Source organism: Echinops telfairi, unplaced genomic scaffold, assembly GCF_000313985.2.
Source record: "Echinops telfairi isolate 266 unplaced genomic scaffold, ASM31398v2 ScPeMD7_2291;HRSCAF=2852, whole genome shotgun sequence".
Classification (NCBI taxonomy): Eukaryota; Metazoa; Chordata; class Mammalia; order Afrosoricida; family Tenrecidae; genus Echinops; species Echinops telfairi.
Genome location: NW_022106189.1, coordinates 16,642,431 through 16,662,931, shown reverse-complemented (window position 1 = coordinate 16,662,931; position 20,501 = coordinate 16,642,431). Strand labels below are relative to the sequence as shown.

The 20,501-nt window shown below is 35.1% G+C and overlaps 1 protein-coding gene across 2 annotated transcripts in view; it reads left to right on the top strand.

The window, feature by feature from the left end:
• The window catches only part of RPGRIP1L (RPGRIP1 like), a 123,485-nt gene that overhangs the window by 34,696 nt on the left and 68,288 nt on the right, over positions 1 to 20,501 (top strand). For both annotated transcript variants that reach the window (XR_006680409.1, XM_004704667.2), the window contains exons 9-14: positions 7,970 to 8,109; positions 13,261 to 13,367; positions 13,571 to 13,621; positions 14,292 to 14,468; positions 15,013 to 15,130; positions 18,140 to 18,592. Coding sequence is in view for 1 of the 2 variants with exons in the window: in XM_004704667.2 (XP_004704724.1) it covers positions 7,970 to 8,109; positions 13,261 to 13,367; positions 13,571 to 13,621; positions 14,292 to 14,468; positions 15,013 to 15,130; positions 18,140 to 18,592 (1,046 nt within the window). In the remaining variant the exon portion in view is untranslated. The remainder of the gene's footprint in view (positions 1 to 7,969; positions 8,110 to 13,260; positions 13,368 to 13,570; positions 13,622 to 14,291; positions 14,469 to 15,012; positions 15,131 to 18,139; positions 18,593 to 20,501) is intronic.

Below are 20,501 nucleotides of genomic sequence, written 5' to 3'. Positions count from 1 at the left end.
AAAAATGTAAAGCTACTGTTTCTTGATCCATCCACCTTGTAGGGCTACACTTCTAACGGCGGTGCTCCCACCTCTCTACCCCTTCCCAGAGAATTCTTTGCCCTTCAGTTTGTCACCCTCAGCATTACAGTTTTGGCATCCTCAGAGGACTCAACTCGTATTCCTTTTTAAATATTCTAGGACTCTGGAGAAGAAAAGGGACCCTGAAGGGGCAAGGTGGGGGCACTAAGGTAGCTGGGGTGAGGTTTCCCATTGAAATTCTCATAGGACAACCTATCCTTGAAGGATGAGCAGGTACATTGTCGTGATGAAAAATAATTCCTCAGTTCAATTTTTAAGTTTCCTTAAAACTTTATCATAATAAGCCACATGATCATCCTCTCCTTTGGTAAAATCTATCAATAATGATGATGCCTTTTAAATCTGAAAAACAATCTCGATAACCTTCTGAGTTGACCTCACTGCCTTGAAATTAAGCAGCCCAGGGGACCCCTTGGATTGCCCTTGTTTTCTGGATGACATCAGTGTTTCTGAGACTCTTCCCCGGTTATGATTCATTCCCTAAAATCATCTTCATTAGCTTCAGTCTTGTTTAATTAGGTTTACAGACCTTTCTTATATACCTCTCTCTAGATCAGTCTGCATTGTCTTTACGTTTGATGTTTACTTGCTAAGAACCTTTATATGTGTTACTGAAGTAATGCTTTCATGAATGAAACAGATTTACTGGGATTAGTACTCAGTTTATGTTCGCGTCAAATTCGCATAGATACATAGAGATAGGTATATCACACAGAGAATTCAAGAATAGAAGGCTTAGGAGAAATTAAATTAAAGTCAGCAAAATGGTAAGAGGTAAATATGAACAGCTTCTGTAATTTTCATTGAGGAAAAAGAAATGCATCAAAATGACAGAAAGTCAACTTTTGAACTAGCTGATCTTTGAGCAACACTTTTTTATTATCACTTTTTTTTAAATCACTTTTTTAAGGTACTTTAATGAGACTTAATGGAGGCCTGGTGTTATACTGATTCCACATTGGGCAGCTAACTTCAAGTTCAGAAGTTCAAAACTACCAGCTGCTCTGTGGGAAAAGGGGCTTTCTACTCCCAGATAGTTATAGTCTCAGAACCTCACAGGGGCAATTCTTCCCTGTCCTGTCGAGTCACTGTGAGTTGGCATTGACTCAATGAGAGGAAGTGTAATGAGACCTAAGTGTATTACAGAGAGAACTTATGTGCCGCCATCTCCAATCGCAGAGACATGTTTAAACTCATTTAGTTTGGAATAAACCCCTACATTTCTCTCTCTCTCTCTCTCTCTCTCTCTCTCTCTCTCTCTCTCACTCACTCCCCCACATCCCTCCCTTTCTCTGTGTAATAACAGAAACTGAAGCACTCTTTTTAGGTATTCCTATTAAGTTCTTTAATGGGAGCAGTATTCTATCACTACTAAGAAAACGATTTACCTTTGCTGCAAATAACAGCTGTACATAAAGCTAATAGGCACTATGCTAGATACTCTGTATACATTATTATAAATTCCTCATAAAACCTTAACATGTAGATATTTTGAATGTCCATTTTATAGACAAGGAAGGTAAAATCGGTTTAAATAACTTGTCTAAGTAAGGTCTTAAAACTATGACTAATAGAGTCTCTCTTAGTCTTGGCAGGACTAGCTGTCTTCCACTGAACTACCCTGCCTGTTAGCAGAGAGGTTTTATTGAGGGAATGCTAAGGTGTTGGCTTACAACGTGAGTCTGTTCATTATATCAAGAGAAGCACGAGCATCTTTATATCAAGATAACTTTCTTTAAACTGCTTCCATTTTTTCCCCCTAATATGCTTCATAATTATGGTATTTAGAAATTTGCCCCTTCTGGTAATGTTAGAAATTAAATTCTACTCCAAAGCTAAATTTGATCAAGTAATACAGATATCTGCAAGTATATACATTTTCACATCTTTATGAATATGAACATCTTTATGTATATTATTAATATATGTTTATATCAAAGAAAATTCCGAGTATGTTAAAATGTTACAGCTAATGTTCAACAGTTGCTTATATTGTTCAGACAGTAGAACATCATAAAATCATCATCTGAGCTAAAGATAGATGTTTTAATTAAATTTTTTAATTTTCTAATTTAAACAAATTATAGCCAAGAATGTGGGGATAGGCTTTTTTTTGGTTTACTTTGAAAAGATTTCTAAATTAATGTTCAGCATTATTCTGTCACCTCTGTTGTTTACCTACTAGTAGTATTAACTGCCTTTGCACCAAACCAAACCAAATTCACTGCCATCAAGTCCATGCGGGCTCATAGTGACCCCTCGTGGGTTTCCGAGACTAACTGTTTATGGGAGTAGAAAGTCCAGTCTTTCTCCCTCAGAACTTTGGTGGTTTCGAACTGCTGACCATACAAACCTCAGCCCAGTATGTAACCCACTACACTACCAGGGCACAGCTGTTTGCTCTCCTTACATTAAGAGTTACTGACTGCAAGTTCAGATGCCACTTAAAATAATATTTTGGATTCCCCAGCAAGAGTAGACTAACTAAAATATTCATGTGGGATTGGTCTTCAACCCATTTACACAGATCATTTGGTCTCCATTATTTTATGCTGATTCCCCACCCTAACCCCCAACCCCATTTCTTCAGCCCTGATTAATTTTATCTACAGTATTTATTACTAATTATTAGTGGTTCCTGTTTTATATTATGCTCCCTATGGAATAAAGTATTGATCTATACTAGCATATATGTGAGTAATAATTGTGTTTGACAAAGTAAAATGTCAGTATACAGATCAGATTGCACCTTATTTTATCCCCACATTTTATACATGAGGGAATTGAGACTCAAAAAAATAAATAGACGAGTAGATTCACATGGCATTGCCAAGACTTCAGTCCTTTGCCATCCCTTTTGGGCTCAAAACTTGTTTTTTTTACCCCTATGCTTCACTACTTCTTAAGAGAAGAAATTGCACTGGAAATTGTCTGTGTGAAAGGGAAACATTCATGCAATAATGGAACAGTAGGGAATTTTTATTGATTGATATTGATCTTTACCAGCTTGTAGTTTCAAATTATTTATTACTGTAAATGAAAAAAAAGTATCATCTAACCATTACTTCTTGAGTTACTATTTTTTTCCATTTTCAAAATTTTCTCAACATACCTTGTTAGAATAGAAAGCATCAAACCTGACAGGGAGTATGTCCCAAATGGAATTTTGGGAAAGTTGGAATTCATTCATATTTCCATTATCGTCATAAAAATTTTATCTTTCCATATAGGAAAACTATTATTTACTAGAGTGTAAATCTAGCTTTAGAGGTTTTTTGTTTAATGTTTTTGTGCTTGAGCTATTATTGTTTTCTATCACAGCAAAAACAGAGGCCTCATTATGCTACTTCTGTTTGAAGTTTGTGTGAGGTGTATGGAATTAGATGTGTATAATGAATGTCAGAACATTTAATGTCATTATAATTCAGCATATAGCAAATATATATAATAAAAAACACAGGCAGGTATGTAGTATGTTTTAAGAATCATTGAAGAAACCCTACGAAAGGCATCATCCCAAAGAATCCTTAGAGCTTTGGTGTTTCAGGACATTGTTATGCATCATTGACAACAGCCAGTAGTCCTCAGGCACTGCACATACTCCCTGTTGGTTAGTCAGATGATAGAATGTTTTTAAAAGGGGAGTATTTGTTTATTATTGAAAATTGGCTGGTTTTCAGGGGGAAAATATGATTTGCATTGCATCTCATCTTTTTCAAATGAAATTCTGAGTGTGTTTATTACTTGAAATATGACATATTAGAGAATCATCTGGTGAGACAAACCCTCATGTTAGTATTTGGCATGAGCTGTTTTTAATATGCTAAAGCATTTTTGATACAATGCCAATAAAGAATATAGTTATTTATGAAATTTAAAGGTTCAAAATAGATTTCTTGCAGTTAAATCTTTCTGTTTGATGAAGGAAGAGCACTTGCTGGCATATTGTATTGTGTGTTGGGCTGTTACCTGCAAAGTTGGTGGTTCAAACACATTAGCCATTCTACTCAGTGAAGATCACCTCCTCCCAAACCCAAAAGGGACACGTTTCACTGTGTTCTACAGGTTGCTATGAATAGGAGTCCACTCAGTGCTAGTGAGGTGGGTTTTTGGTTTTGATATTTGAGCAGAGAGAAACTGTATGCTAGATCATTGCACATCTCTCCCCCTTCTTTAGAGTTAATACAGTTTTAGGGCCATGGGATTGTTACAGATAATGATCCTTCAACTATAATGTATACGAATAATCTAAAAACGTATTAAAATATAGGTTTCATCACTCTGCCAGTCAATCCTGATTGAGTTTATTTGAGTTTGGGCCCAGAAAGTCTGTTGAAGGTCGTTTTAAATTGTTAACTCCATGAGAAACAGTGATAAGAAAAAAGTTTCATTTTAGTTTTTTGGTGTTGCTAAAATATATTTTTTATAAACATACAGTTCAACAATTCAATCATATCAAGAGTTGTACAGTCATTACCACAGTCAATTTCAGAGCATTTTCTTTTTTCTTGTACTCCTTGTTTTTAGCTCTCCAATTCACCCCAATGTCCCCTACTGCACCTCCAAAGAACTATTAATACAGTTAGTGTCTCTATAGATCACCCATCCTGGATTACATAGACCATAAGACACACAAACAAAAAAGCAAAGGTAAGAACAACAAAATAAGAAATAAATATCCTAGTTAGAAAGAAAACAAAATAATAAAAACTAGAACAACTTTAAAATGGATCAAAAAAGAGATTACTGTACATACTCGAGTATAAACTGACGTGAATATCAGCCAAGGCACCTAATTTTACCACAAAAACAGCATTAAAAATATGCTGGAAAACTCAGCTTATACACAAGTATATACGGTTAATATGGTGTAAGAAACTAACCTAACTACATACACCATAATCCACTTTCCGTTACAAAAAGTCTCATTTTTTTTCATGTGACACACTTTTTAAAAATAGGGTGTGCTCTGCAGTCTCTTTAGACTCATCAGAGGCCCTTCAATCAAATACGAGCACTTCACTCTTCACAGAAATCAAACTCTTGTGTCATTTCGGGCATCATTTGACCTTAAGAGAGTGGACTATCTTTATGTAAACATGTATTTAATTTTCACTTAAATTAAATAATAAGTAAATAATCCAGACTCATAGCAATTCCCTGTAGGTTCCGAGACTGTAATTGTTTTAAGAGTGTAGAAGGCCCAGTCTTTCTCCTGCAGAGCTGCTGGTGGTTTCGAACTGCCCACCATGCAGACCACAGACCAAAACATAACCACTACGCCACTCTAAATCATCAAGAAGACATTCACAGGAACTTCAGTTAGTTGAGCCTTAACTAAAGTCCCTGTGGATTTCTTTTGACTGATTTTAGAGTTTATTCTTTTCAGGCCCTCTGGTACAATGGTTAAACACTTAGCTGCTAACTGAAAGATTGGAGGTTTGAACCTATTCAGAGGTTCCTTGGGAAGAAAAATAAGAATTGGAATCTGCTTGTGAAAGATTACAACTTCGAAAACCCTTTGGGGTAGTTCTCCTTTGTCCTGTAGGGTCACTGTGAGTCAAAGCTGACTCAGTGGTATCTAACAACATCTCTCAAATTAGAATGCCCTTGAATAATAGACTAAATGCAATTTCTTTTTTAAGGGAAAAAATTACTGGGGTGAAGATGAACTCTTCTGCCTTATTTCAATTTTCTGTCTTATCTTGTATGTTTTCAAGGGTGTATATATACACTCTGCTGACCCTGGGCTACAAGTGGACATGCCAGTGATCACAGGTGCCCCTGAGCATCCTACCACAGACTGACATCGTTATCACTCCTGCAACATAATGTAACAATGAAATGTGCACAAAGACCAACTATAGCCCGCCCCCCCGCCTCAGTTGTCACTGTAGGCAATATATGAAAACATTTTTTATGAATAAAAAGTTCTCAAAGACTGTTCTCATATGCAGATCTAATCATACACACAGCCCTTACAGAGAAAATGGAGCCAGATGTGGCTCGCCATTTATAGTTACACAGATGGCTCCAAGCATAGAGGAATACAGTAAATTTCAGAGGAATTCCTCATGAAACTCTAGTGGAATGTAATCCTAAATTTAGAGGGAAGATAGCAGTGGACTAAATTCAGATTGACTTATGCTGATTTACACTAGTATTTGTGGGTTTAGAGAAACCAGGCTGCTAAATTGTTCTTAATTTAAACACATACAGCTTCTGATGTTTCTGCCAGATTAGCTGTTGGTGATCTTCTTGCTGGTACTAATGCTATTGGAACACTACTGTTTCTAATTTTTGGCGTCTGATATAATGTATAGTTATATGTATTTCATCATGCTAATTTTTTCCCAAGTGGTACATGTTTTCAATAACACAAGACACACACGCATATATATGTACATATTCTCTCACATATATCCATATATGTATATGTGTTCAGTATATATACTTTACCCAGAAATAAAAACTACTTGTTCTTTATTTTATTTATTTATTTTTTGTTCTTTATTTTAAATGAAAGGAATATTGTCTTTAGTGTTTGGAGTATATATTTTATATGGATTTCATTTTTAAGCCTAGATAATTATACCTCTAATAAAAGTTAATTAAAATATTGGTATTTCAGAGCCATCTCTCTTTTTAAGGTTGCATATGTGGAATGAGAACAATGAGAGAGAAAACAGATATACTTAGAAAAGCTTTGAATTCCACTTATTTTCAGGGTCACATTATTTAAGTTTTATCGTAATACTCAAAATGTGAAATGAATATATAATTTTGCTATTTGGAAAGATATGCCCACCAGAAAAGTGTAAGTTCCAAAAAATATATCTTTTTATTGTTGGGGGGGGGGGAGTAATTAACAGGGTTTTTTTTAGAATTAAACCTTAAAACTAGCCAAGAGCCACAATAAGTAGAATTTTCAAAACTGTCTCCCATTTACTTCAATATAAAATCATATTTTAGAAATTTTGGGTTCATTTACTGGGTCTCAAATAAGTAGAAATGTCAATGCTGCTGATAATTATCAGTCATATCAGGCTTCACAGATAATGATTTTCTGCTGAAATACAGAGCAGTGTTTTCAAAACCTGTTTTGGAAACCACTGATCTAAAAGAATTTTTATGCTTTCTGCATATCTTTTAGTTTATTTTAAAAAATTGCTTCTTTCTTCTAATATGTTGGTGTATTAGTAGATTTTCACCCTGGTGTAAGCTGTAATTCTTTTATTGAGGAGTAATAATTCTCCTCTCATCCTTCTTATCAGGCACTGAGCATTGGTTTTCATCCCAACCATGTGTTACAAGTAAAAGTGCTATTTGATTTTTAGAAAAAACAACAACATTACCAGTACTTTTAAATAATAGCAGAATTATCACAATATGCTACCATTCTGTGACCAGTGTTTTATACCTAGTCATATTATCACAAACTCTTAAACGCTTAAAAAGTTTGTTCAGGTTCTGAAATAAAAGATCAGGTGGAGAGTGACTTTTCTCTGTTAAGATGACTTGTCTGTGGGAGAGAATGGATGTGTGCATTGTCTGCTGCTGCTGAGGTTTGAATTGCGGATTCCTCTGGAGTATGTACAGTATCTGAATTCCTTTACTAGTCCCACAAAAGCTGCACACTGCCAACTTTTCTGACTTTAGAGCTCTAAATTAAGGCCAGTTCCTTTGCTCATCCCACAAACTCTTTCATGTTCCCTAACCGCAGCCTGAGAAAGGCGCCTTGGTTTCAACAGCAGCAGACCAGCATATGTTTACTTAATTCCTGAGACATGATGACAGTGGTCTCTGTGCCACTAAAAGCTTCTCTCGGTATTATTTTCAGTTGAAGCTGATTTCCAAGTTTGTCTTGCATGTCATGTGTGTTTTGCAGTGCCTTCAGTGCTGCCCATGAAGAGCAGTGGAAGTTTAAGGAGCAGCAGCTGAAAGTGCAGATTGCTCAGCTCGAGACTGCCTTAAAATCAGACTTAACAGACAAAGCTGAAATCCTTGACAGATTAAAAACGGAAAAAGGTACATATAAAATAACTGTCGACTCTCATTTCAGACAGCTGATGTTTATTCATGGAAGCAATTTGAATTGATGGTGGTACCTATTGTTTTGCCAGGTACCTTGCTAGATATTCGGGACACAGCCTGGGTTAAACGCCATCCTCTTTCATGCATTTATTGGTGCTCAAAATTTCTCTTCAGGCAGCCTAGACTGTATATCAAAAGAATTATTTTCCCCCCCTCTAGGTTATTCTTATTCACATTATCTTTAATTTTTCTAAATTCTGAGCCTTTCCTTACAGTTACTAAGTGTTTATTGAGCACTTATTAGACACTGTTCTAAATTCTGGGGCTGCAGCAATGAATGAAATCAAGAACGTGTTCTCATCCAGCATATATTTAATAGGGAGAAATCGCCCACAGGTAGATCAATAAGTCATCTGGAGAGTGGTGGAAGTGGTTGCTTGCTGTATTTGATACTTAACCAGGGGAGGTCTCTCTATTGTGATGCTGAAATCTACTACTATGTGACTGTAAACCTAAATACCAAGAAAATTGTCAAATTGTCCCCACTAAAATAATAGTCCTTAATAAGTCTCATGTCATGAATGGCAGATCTCACCCTTCCTGTCTCCTGAATGTAGAATCATGTATAGTTAAAGTAGCTATCAGAATCCTGTAGTGCACACATTTATACACACACAAATGCACAACAGTAGAAATGATTTGCTTCAAGTGTTGAGTCTGTATCCTTGTGCTACAGAAACTAAGTGCTGTGGTACTAAAGTTGCTCCCTTTGAACATTTATGATTCATTTGCATGAGAATGTTTGAAAATTTAATGCAGATTCAGTTGGGGGGTGGGATGAAAAACCTGGATAGTTAATACTTTCATGTGTTGATGTATATGCTATATTTCATTGACTATAAGGAATATTTCTTTTCACATTGTAACATCTATGAAATTGGATTGCCTATCAGTAGTGATCAGATCTTAACATTTCAGCCGGACTTTTTTTTTCACATTTCAATTTGGAATGCATCTTATAATTGATAGATTCTTAATTTCCACTTAATACGTTAGTGCAGTATTTATTCAACCAGTGATGAAATCTGATGGTGATTATGTATGCATTCTTCTATAAACAATTGTATATATTGAGTATAATGGCATGATTTTGGGTCAGGGGACATTTAAAAGTTTTGATGTCAAAGATAGATAGTTCTTGATCTTAATGTGCATCATTAAATAAATGACAGGATGCCTTCTCTTAGTAATTGCTCAATAAATTCTTGTTCACGGAAAGAGTACAAAGGCTCTCTATTCCCTCCCTCTTTTTCAAAAATATATCTAAATTGCCAGTTCCTAGAGCAGAAAAGGAAACTAAATAACCCTTTATTATTTCTATGCTTTCTTTGTCACCTTAAATATTAAGAAACTGCCTATACCATCATGTGACTCTAAAACTTATCTTTAGGACAATCTTTCAGACAACTCTTAAGTGGCAGAAATCTCAATGGTTTTTTTTTTAATCTATTAAATTAATTCTAAATATTCTTGTTAAGAATATTTGCTTACTGCAATTATTAAGCTATTTCAATTTAATTTGTTCGTTTCTCATATTTTTAACTGGTTCTTTTTGACTGATATAAAATGCAAATATCTTTTTTGAAAGTTTCTGGAAAATAAAACTAATTTAGGCATAGCACTTTAAAATGTTCATTAAAAAATAAAATATTCTTAAAAAGTACTCATTCTCACAATTTTAAAGATAAGCACTGATAATATTTTTAGGTATATCCCTTCAGAGTATTATATTTATCTGTATTATATTTATTATAGTTTTCCAGTGTGTAGATATGCCATTTAATATTTAACAATCTTCTGTTGGTGAATGTTTAATTAGCTTAAATTTTTTAAAACCCTAAGCAGATCTCTGTACATAAATATTTTACATTTACTTATTTTCTTAAAATTCGCTAAAATATAAACTGCCTTTATTTAATGCTACTTTTATTTCACAAACTTATTTTTGTTTCAGTAACTTGAAATGTACCAGTGGATTTAAGTTTTCATTTCTGTGTGAAAGTATTACAATAGATCATAGCAAAAATATTACAGCCTTTAGCTCTTTTCCAGGGAAATGCTAAATAAAGAATTAAAAATTGCCTCTTCAAGGAAATCTTTTATTTAGAAAGTTCCTTTTTGTATTACCAATCTTGAAATAATTCAGTGTTATTTTGAAGTTCCTTCACACATTTACCTTTTCACGTATCAAGTGTTCTTTGCCAGAAGATGTTTCCCGGCTTCTTGTAGTCATTCATCTGACTAGCAAATTATTTTTAGAGAATATTCACCTCTTTATTCAAGGTACAAATTAGTTTCAGATTGTGTGAATATGTGGGGGAAGGATATGTAAATTCAGTTTGCATTTGGTTAACGCTTAAATTAACTGCATGTGTTTAATGCCCTGCTTTTGAAAGTTCCTTTCTATCTTTAGCTGAAAGGCATAATTCAGCATAATGCATATGGTTATATTGATCACAGCTGAAGATATTAGCACAAAGGCGTTCTGAAAATTGTTTAGTTAGATTGTTCTCTGCACTCTGCTTATTAATCGTGTGCTAGAAGAACATAATTTTAAAAGAGTGAAATGTTATGTCATTTGAATAAAATTCTGTTTAGCTTAACCTGCTTTTTGTCAAATCATAAGGTAAGGAGGTTATTTTTTTCATCTTATACAGGGTGCTTTGATTTTTCATACTGTACTTCAGGAAATCTATTTCCTCTTTGAACTGTGGTGTCTCAGTATAGCTCAAGACCCAGGGGTTATGTCCTCAATAAAGTTTGAGAAAGAAAGAAAAAGAATTGTGTGTGTGTGTGTGTGTGTGTGTGTGTGTGTGTGTGTGTGTGTTTTCGTATTCTACATGAAATTCAGAACAGAATCTTACTGGTATTCAGGAATGACAACATATTTTCCCACTAATGACACACACCCTATTTTAAAAATACCAGTAAAACAGGGTCGTTGCTATTAAACTATAAATCAGTAAAGGATGGAAATATTTGAATAAGTTTATACCTATTAGCATATTGTTTTTAGGAAGCCTGTTCTGGATTTTTTAAGGATAGAAAAACTGAAGCAAAGGATCAATAATCAAAATACAAGGGGTATAGCTGATGATTCGGCTATCATGTCCTTTACACTTTAGCTCACCTTTGCCAAAAGCCTGCTGCTGTCAAGTCAGTTCCATCTATAGGACAGAATGACAATTGTCCTATAGAGTGTCCAAGGTAGTAGTATCTGTCAGAACAGACTACCTCATCTTCCTCCTGCAGAGCAGCTGATAGGTTTGAACTACTGACCTTTCAGTTAACAGCCAGCTACGTAACCGCCGCACCATCAGGGTTCCTCCGCTCACACTTAGAGCCCTTGAAAAGGTTTACTGGACAGTTAATGAATGGCTACTACCTCAAGAGCCTTTGTTTTACATATTTCTAACTGCATTCACCGTGTGTTTTGTTACCTCATCATTTTATCTAGCTGTTGTTTGAACCTAATCAACATGAAATAAAAGAGCAATCTTCTTATTCTGCTCTCTAGCCAAAATCAATTACCTCCTAACAATTCATAATTATTAATCATCAAAATTTTTAGCTTAAAGACAAATATCTGATCATTGCCTTCAAAACTACCAAATATTCACATTTGAAAATTCTTTCCTTTGAGTCATTGAACAGTAGCAATTTATACTCTAAGATAATTTTTTTATCCATAAGTTAAAAATGTTAAAATATTTAATATTAAAATGTCTCTAAAAAATGCCTCTGTATATACTAGGATCACAAATTGTTTTATGTTTTAGCTTGCCAGGAAATATGCAACATTATAAACATCCAAATTTAATGTTTTGGGATTTTTTTTTAGCTGTATAATTTTAACATTTTTACTTATATTCAATAGCTGTAACTTGGGAATGTAAAGCATTATAAAATCAGAAATACATTTTTGCATAAGGTGCAGTCAGCTTGCAAATATATTTATGTAAAAGAGTTCTTGGCAAGTGTATTACTTATTTTCATTTTTTAAGAAGGAAAACAATGGTCGAGTGATGGAGGTCTTATGATAAACATTTATCTTTGAGAGGGGGATGAAATCACTGGAGGCATTTTAGATGATGGCTTATTTAGAGTTGGTCTATTGGGAGCTGACAAGAGGTGGCTCGACCACCACCATGAACTCTAGTGAAGAGTACACTGAGAAACACCGGACTAAAGAACCTTGACTTATTAGCTAGCAGTTAGTTTTGTTTTGTTTTTAGGTTAAACGTGTTTAACATGTCAATTCCAACTCACAGTTACCCTATGGAACACAGTAGAACTATCCCATAAAGTGTCCAAGCAGCCAGGCACCTTAACTGTGTCACCTAAGCTCTCAATTGCCTCATGGGTGTGCTAGCTTCCATGCTCTCCTCTCGTGTCAGCCACAGTAAGTGGGCGCCTGGGCCTGTGGAGTCCAGCTTAATCTCTACCAATAACTTTATGTGAGCATGCTAGTAACTAATAGCTGAACTGAGTGAATAAAGAACGTGTGAATTATTATTATTACCATGTACAGGTCCAGAATCCACTTCTTTTTGCCTACCCTAACAAATTTGTTAAAACTGTGGTTGGTTTAAAGTGTGGTGGATTGAAATTATGGGAGCAGAGTTTATTTAGCAGATAAATGATCTTGTTCAAACACAAAGACTTCATGTTAAATTTGGAAAAGAAAAGTCAAGGGAGCCAATTAAAATACTAAAAGACAATTTTTCTTTGCATGCCTTTCAGGACCCTTACTAAGTAAGTAAAAATCATAATTTAGAAACATATTTTTTTATTTTAAATAGAACGTTCCTTTGAAGTCCCAGAGGCCACAGTTTCCTTATATAAATACTATGACTTTAAATCTTGAATTTTTGATAAGCCAGCAAATCATATGGTAGACACATGATAGTGTTTGCTCGTTTCCCATTTCCCTGCTGCCTTTGTGTAGGTGCTAGCTCAATTTCCTCTCCGACCAGAGCAGCACTAGTTCAAACTTGATGTATATCAGGAATTAAATTAATTTAACATGAATCCATCCACTTACTTTCCACTTTCCTTTCTAAATATGTTGACTTTGTTTTTAAGATCAAAATGAAAAACTCATTCAAGAGAATAGAGAACTACAGTTACAATATCTGGAACAAAAGCAACAACTTGATGAACTTAAAAACCGAATGAAATTTTTTAACAAGGTAAATTAGTGTCCTCTTTACGAAACAAACTCAAAATTTTTATCTAAACATTTTAGGAAACAGTATACTGCAAAGCAAAATAATGCAAATTTATTACTTTCTATTATTTTATGGTATCAGGCAGCTTATGTTCTGAATAGTTGAACTGCCTCTTGTACTTGCCCTAAATATCTAATTGCAAGCTTTCACTTTATTTATTGCAGGAGAGTGATATTAATGTTGATGAATTGAGCGAAGCTCTCCTGCTTATAAAGGTAGCTTTCTGAACTTCACAGTGAATTTCATATCTGCATATAACTGTTTTCGTATAATAAGGACTCTAATCCCTTATACTTAGAGACTATATTATTTGTGTATTTTCTGCATCTTTTAATTATATGCATGTACACATGTCAATTTCAACTACCAACACTCAAGAAAATGCTCAAGTGACATTTACCATATACATATTTCATAATGACATCAAAATTACATTAAGAGGCCTCAAAACTCTTTTCAGAGCACTTTCTCTACCAGTATTAAACATCTTACTTTTATATGCCTCACTATAAAACTAATCAACCCATGAAAACTTTGTGCACTTCTGTTAAGTAAAATATTGAATTATAAATGTAATAAGAAAATACCTCCGAGTTCCAGGATACTTTATTATTTATAAGAACACACATGCATTTCAATATTTATTTTAATCAAATGAAGAAATATAAGTATAGACTCCTCTTGCATGTTATGAATTTTTTTCTGTAATTGTTTCATAGTCTATCCAATTATATTTTCCATATCAGGGCAGCTCTATTTATTCTTCATGGAGAAATGTAAATATATCTGTTTTAAATTAATGATTTTTTTTCCTTGCTGTAGCTATCTTCACATGACCATAAACTAGAATTCTTGTTTCAGTAATAAAGCATATTTTTGTTTTAGGCCCAAAAAGAGCAAAAAAATGGAGACCTTTTATTTTTAGAGAAAGTAGACAAAAATAATAAAGATCTGGAGCATTCCATGAGAGAGCTGCAAGCAACTCATGCAGAAACTGTACAAGAACTGGAAAAAACCAGGAACATGCTAATTATGCAACATAAAATTAATAAGGATTATCAGGTGATGTAATACCCCCCAACATCAAGAAAATAAATTTCTTAAAATAATCCCGCTGATGCTACTTTTCTAAGAATGTGCATGTATTATCTGGTATAGTTTATATTGTTTAATCATAGCTCTGGAATTCAGCCTTAAAACTAGGTATGCAGAATAAATAGTTTAAAATCAAATGTTTTTGTTTTCAGTCACGGATTGTAAGGAACTAAGAGTAGCAGTGAATTGACCTTTATTAGCACATTCTGCGGATTGGTTGTGGGTAGCCAGAGATTCTGCCGTACCACATTATTAGCTTTTAACCAGAGAGAAAACCATCTTCCTAAGTGAGAATCCAGAGTTATTGTTGTTTTTGTGCTTTTTAATATACTTTATTCGTGGCCATTGCCAAGCATAATTTTCTAACCTATAAGCTATTTGCTGTCAGGAACCAGAGTTTACACTCCTGGAATCCCTAGGATCGAGAAAATGCCTGGATCATGTTCACCTTGAAAAATGAAAACGGAACAAATCATAGGTATTGAAACATGTTATATCTCTTACTTTTTAGATGGAAGTTGAGGCAGTGACCCAAAAGATGGAAAATTTACAGCAAGATTATGAACTCAAAGTAGAACAGTATGTTCATCTTCTTGATATCAGGGCTGCACGCATCCAGAAACTAGAAGGTACGATATGCAAAATTATTTGTTCACAGTAACCAAAGAAATGGATTTTATAGCAGTTGAAAATATCACCCAAATCTACACTCACGATTTCTTTTTGCTTTGTTTTTTCTAATTCATAGCTATAATCATCTACCAAAAAGACATATTTTTTGCTTTTTTGGTACTAGAGAATTGTTTGTAATTGCCTACTGCTTTTTCACTTCACTGTTGCAGGCATAAGGATCACAAATCCAAATTTACCACCTTAGTTGTTGTTTTTATTCCCTAAGCAATCTATGCACCTCAGCCAAACTAGTCTAGTTACTCTTTCTAAGATTCATCTTGCTCAGCCCTATCACCAAACCAAGCCTTTGTTCATTGCATTAGGAAAATCTGATGCAAGAGACCTCTTCAGAGTATTAAAAAGTAGGGATGTTACTTTGAAGACTACGGTGCTCATCCAAGCCATGGGATTTCCCATTGCTTCTTATGCATATGAAAGTTGGACATTGAACAAGGAAAGCCAGAGAAGAATGAATGCATTTGAATTGTAGTGCTGGAGAAGAATATCGAAAGTATCATAGACTGCTAAAAGGAAAAACTGATCAGTCTTGGAAGAAGTACGGCCAGAGTGTTCTTTAGGGGCAAGGATGGCAAGACTTCATCATGCATACTTTGGAACTACTGTCAGCAGAGACCAGTCCTTGGAGAAGGACGTGATCAGTAAAGTGGAGAGGCAGTGAAAAAAAAAAGGAAGACCCTCAGCAAGATGGATGGACACAATGGCTGCAACAGTGGGATTAATCATATGAACAATTAGGATGGTGCGGGACCATGTGTTTTGTTATGATGTGCATAGGGTTGCTATGCTGTTGGAATTGACTCAAAGCTACTTAAAATAACAACAATATGTCTACTTGATGATTCAGGAAAGACTTCACATAGTAGGCATAGAATCTTTTAAGATGGAAGAATTCACCATTAAGTAAAAGTAATAACAGACACTCCATAGAGTAAAGTGAGGCAGATAAAAATACCTAAGTGTGAAGCACTGTGGTATCCCTAAGACACTGCCCTAGACCTGTCCCTGTATTGGAACTGAGGGATAATAGGTAACAGAGCCTAGAGATAAGGCTGGATTTAACCAATTCATGAAGGTCAATGACCAAATCCTGAAGGCCCAGTGGACCACCTTGAAAACTAGGAAACTTAGAAGCCTGTAGACCAACTCAAGGGTTCTTAAGGTATGCAGTGATAAACTGAGAATTGCACTTTTGAGATTATGCTGCTGGGTATTGAGAAGAATGGGTAAGATAAAAGGGTGGGGAGCCAATTGGGTTCTATAAAGTAAACACTGGGAGTAATAAGCCATAGAGGAGATGGAGAAAACGGACAAATTTGATAAAGACTTAGGAAATAGAGTTAAAAAGTTTATAGAAATAAGGAGAGTGAAATCAAAAGAAGACTCTAGGGTACTCGGCAACTAGATGAGTGGAGCACCTAAGCCTCAGAGCTCAGGAATAGCTAGAAGACAAGATGATACTGTCTGTTCTAGACACGCTAAATACGGCTTCCTTTCGGGGATCTTTAGGTAAATTTGTTCTGTAAGCCATTAGACATGAGGGTTTGGGGTTGAGGAAGATATATGAATTAAAAATAGCAATATCAAAATCTTCAACATATTGATAGTAGCAGAAATCATAAAAGTGGATGAGATAACCTAGATGAATCTGTAAGCTAAGAAGACCAAAAACAGTGCAGTACATTAGCACAGAAAGCTAAACTCTAAAAGAACGAAAAAAAGGGGTAGTTGGAAAAAACGGGAAGGGAGGGCCACAGATGCAGAGTAGAGCAGAAGTCTTCAAATGAGAAGGTGAAGCAAAGGAATCAAGTGATGTGCTAACCTCAATCCCTTGGATCTTGCATCTAAATGTTATTACAAGCCCACTCTGGATTATTTTCACATAAAAAGTAAGGCAGATGCAGTTTGCAGCAGATCAAAGCGTGTCTGTTAGATGAGGAACTGGATATAACAAGTATACTCTCTCTAGAAATTTGGGTATGAAATAAGGGGGGAAATTTTATCTAGAAAGGGATATATTTCAGGGGAGGGAGGGGGAAGAAATGGGGAGCTGATATCAGGGGCTCAATTGAGAAGAGAATGCTTTGAAAATGATGGTGGCATATGTGCAAATGTGCTTGACCCACTTGATGAATGTATGGATTGTGATAAGAGATGTAAGGGCCCCCAATAAAAGTAAGGGGGTAAAAAAGAAAGGAATTCTTTTTAAATAACAAGTTTTATAGACCCAGGATTGATTAACCTAGAGGGACACCAAGTAGAATAAGGGGTTTGTGGGGAGGGAGGGGCCATGCTGGTGAGGGGTAAAAGAGGGAGATGACATCGAGGAGCCCATTTAGAAACAGAATGCTTGGAAACTGATTGTGGTAGCAATTGTAAAATTCTATTTGCAGTGATTGAAATCTGGAATGACAAGATATTTTAGTATTAAGTCTCAACTAAAAAAAATAATTTTATAGCAGTATAGTTTAAATTCTTTAACTGTCCGTGTTTAAACTACAATTTCATCAGTTTGGGCATATGTGAAACCAGCACCACAGCCCAGATAATAAACATAACTATCACCTCCAGAAGTAGAAAAATATATATCTTATGTGCGGAAGGGTAGTAGCCAGTGTAAAGAATTTCACTTTATAGGAGAGAAGGTAAGGGAAACTACAGAGGCTGAGGTGTAGGTAAATATCCAGGTATTTGCTTAAACTCGGCTACTCCGTCATAGGTTCTTTTCTTATTGCAACATAATTGTTAAGTAAGTGAGTGATGCCAAAATCAACGGTATATTCCTGTTTTGTACAATATTATAAACAGAAAAGTAGTATGTAGTTAGAGAGTTTAAGATTAAGACGATTCACAAAAGAACCCATGCCAACTTACTACCATTTCAAATACCAGTTTGTATCTTCATGTGTCAATATTTTAAAATCTCTAAACTGTATCTTCTCTTGCAGCACAATTAAAGGATATTGCATATGGCACCAAACAATACAAATTTAAGCCAGAAATCACGCCAGATGACTCTGTGGATGAATTTGATGAAACCATCCACTTAGAAAGAGGTGAAAACCTATTTGAAATCCACATCAACAAAATAACCTTTTCTGCAGAAGTTTTCCAGGCATCTGGAGATAACGAGCCTGTCACCTTCTGCACCTACGCTTTCTATGATTTTGAACTACAGACAACTCCTCTAGTGCAGGGCCTTCACCCAGAGTACAGTTTTACTTCTCAGTATCTTGTCCATGTGAATGACTTATTCTTGCAATATATTCAGAAGAATACTGTCGCTCTTGAGGTGCACCAAGCTTACAGCACGGAATATGAAACCATTGCAGCATGTCAATTGAAATTCCATGAAATTCTGGAAAAAAGTGGTCGAATATTTTGCACAGCAAGCTTGATTGGTAAGTACAAGGATCTTGATGTTTGCACTACTAATTTTGTTTATATATTAATAGGGTGTTCTACATTAGTATGTTCTCTTTGAAATTAAAAGTGCCTTTAGGGTAAGGACACCAAACCAAACACTCTGCCATTGAGTTAATAGCCAGTCACCTAAACACTATCTGTGGTTTTTGAGACAGTAAATGTTTATGAGAGAAGCTGGACTCTTTGAAGTTCTGACCTTGCCGTTTGTAACTTGATAGCTAACCCCCAGTGTCACCAAGGAACTCCATAATTTAGTTGCTCACAGTTCATTAGGTTATCTGAATTGTAATTGATGATGTCAGTAAATGGCTTTTTGTGTGTACATGATAAAACACCCATTTTGCCATATTAACCATTTTTGCCTGTAGAATTCAGTGATGTCCATCCTGTGCAGCTACCACTTTTTCTAATAATTTTTGATCACCTCAAATAAACTGAGCATCCCTTCAGCAGTAATTGTTCAATTTCCCTGGTGACTAAATACTAATAAACTTCTGTCTCTATGCAATAAGATATTTAGATATTTTATATAAGTGGGATGATACAATATTTGTCGTTTTTTGTCTGCCTTAGTTCACTTAACATTTGTTCAAGGTTCAGCTGTGCTGTAGCACATATCAGAACATCTTTACGACTGAATAGTATTCCATTGTATGGATATAATACCCATTTGCCTAAAAATAAGGCCAGTTAATGTGAATGTTTTTCAGATATACACACAACCACTAAAGCCACAGAGGAAGAAATTAAAGATTTTTATCAATATATGCAGTCTGAAAGTTTTCAAACATGAAATCAAGACTCATTGATAATTACCGGTGATTAGAATGGGGAAGCTGGAAATAAATAAGAAGAATCAGTAGCTGGAAAATATGTTCTTGGTAATAGGAATGACAACAGATATTATGATAGACGTTTGCAAGACCAAGAACCTATTCATTGCAAATACCTTGTTCCCTACAATACAACTAGTTATGATCCATGTGGAATACACTGAAATCAAGTTGACTACATTTGTAGAAAAAGGACAAAAAGTTTAGTATCTGTCAGAGCAAAGAAAGGGGCCAACTGAGGAACAACCATCAGTTGCTCATATGAAAATTCAAGCAAGTTGAAGCAGAAGAAAATGAAAACAAATCCACAGCAGTCAAAATATTACCTTGAGTATTTTCCACCTGCTTTTCGGACCACCTCAAGAATATGTTTGATGTATTTAATACTAATGACCTTAGACCAGACAAGTTGTAAGATGATATAAGGAACATCAAAAGTGAAGAAAACAAAAGATCATTAAAAAGACAGGAGAAATGAAAAAGACCATATGGGTATCAGAAGAGACTGAAACTGAACATAGAATAGCTAAGGCAAGTAAAATAAATGAACTAAATTATCTGAATAGGTGAAGCAAAAGGGGCCTCTAGAACACAAAGCTTAATATTAAAATGAAATGTGCAAAGACCTAGAATTGGGAAACCAACAGAGAAGACACTCGGCATTTCTTAAGCTGAAAGAACTGAAGAGAAAATTGAATCCTCAAGTTGCAATATTAAAGGATTCTATGAGAAATATATTGAAAGTCTTAGGAAGTATAAAAGGAAAATGGAAAGAATATACAGAGTAACCATACCAAAAAGAGTTGGTCAGTGTTCACCCATTATAGGAGGCAGCATTTGGTCAAGAACCAATGGCATTGAAGAAAGAAGTCCAAGCTTCACTGAAGGCATTGGTCTAAAACATAGATACAGTCCCTCAATGCAAGAACACTTTGGTCTAATAACCTGGCATTCTGTGATGCTCAGCTTCCCGACACAATTGCTGAAGACAAAATGGGTGCATAAGCAAATGTGGTGAAGAAAGCTGATGGTGCCCAGCTATCAAAAGATA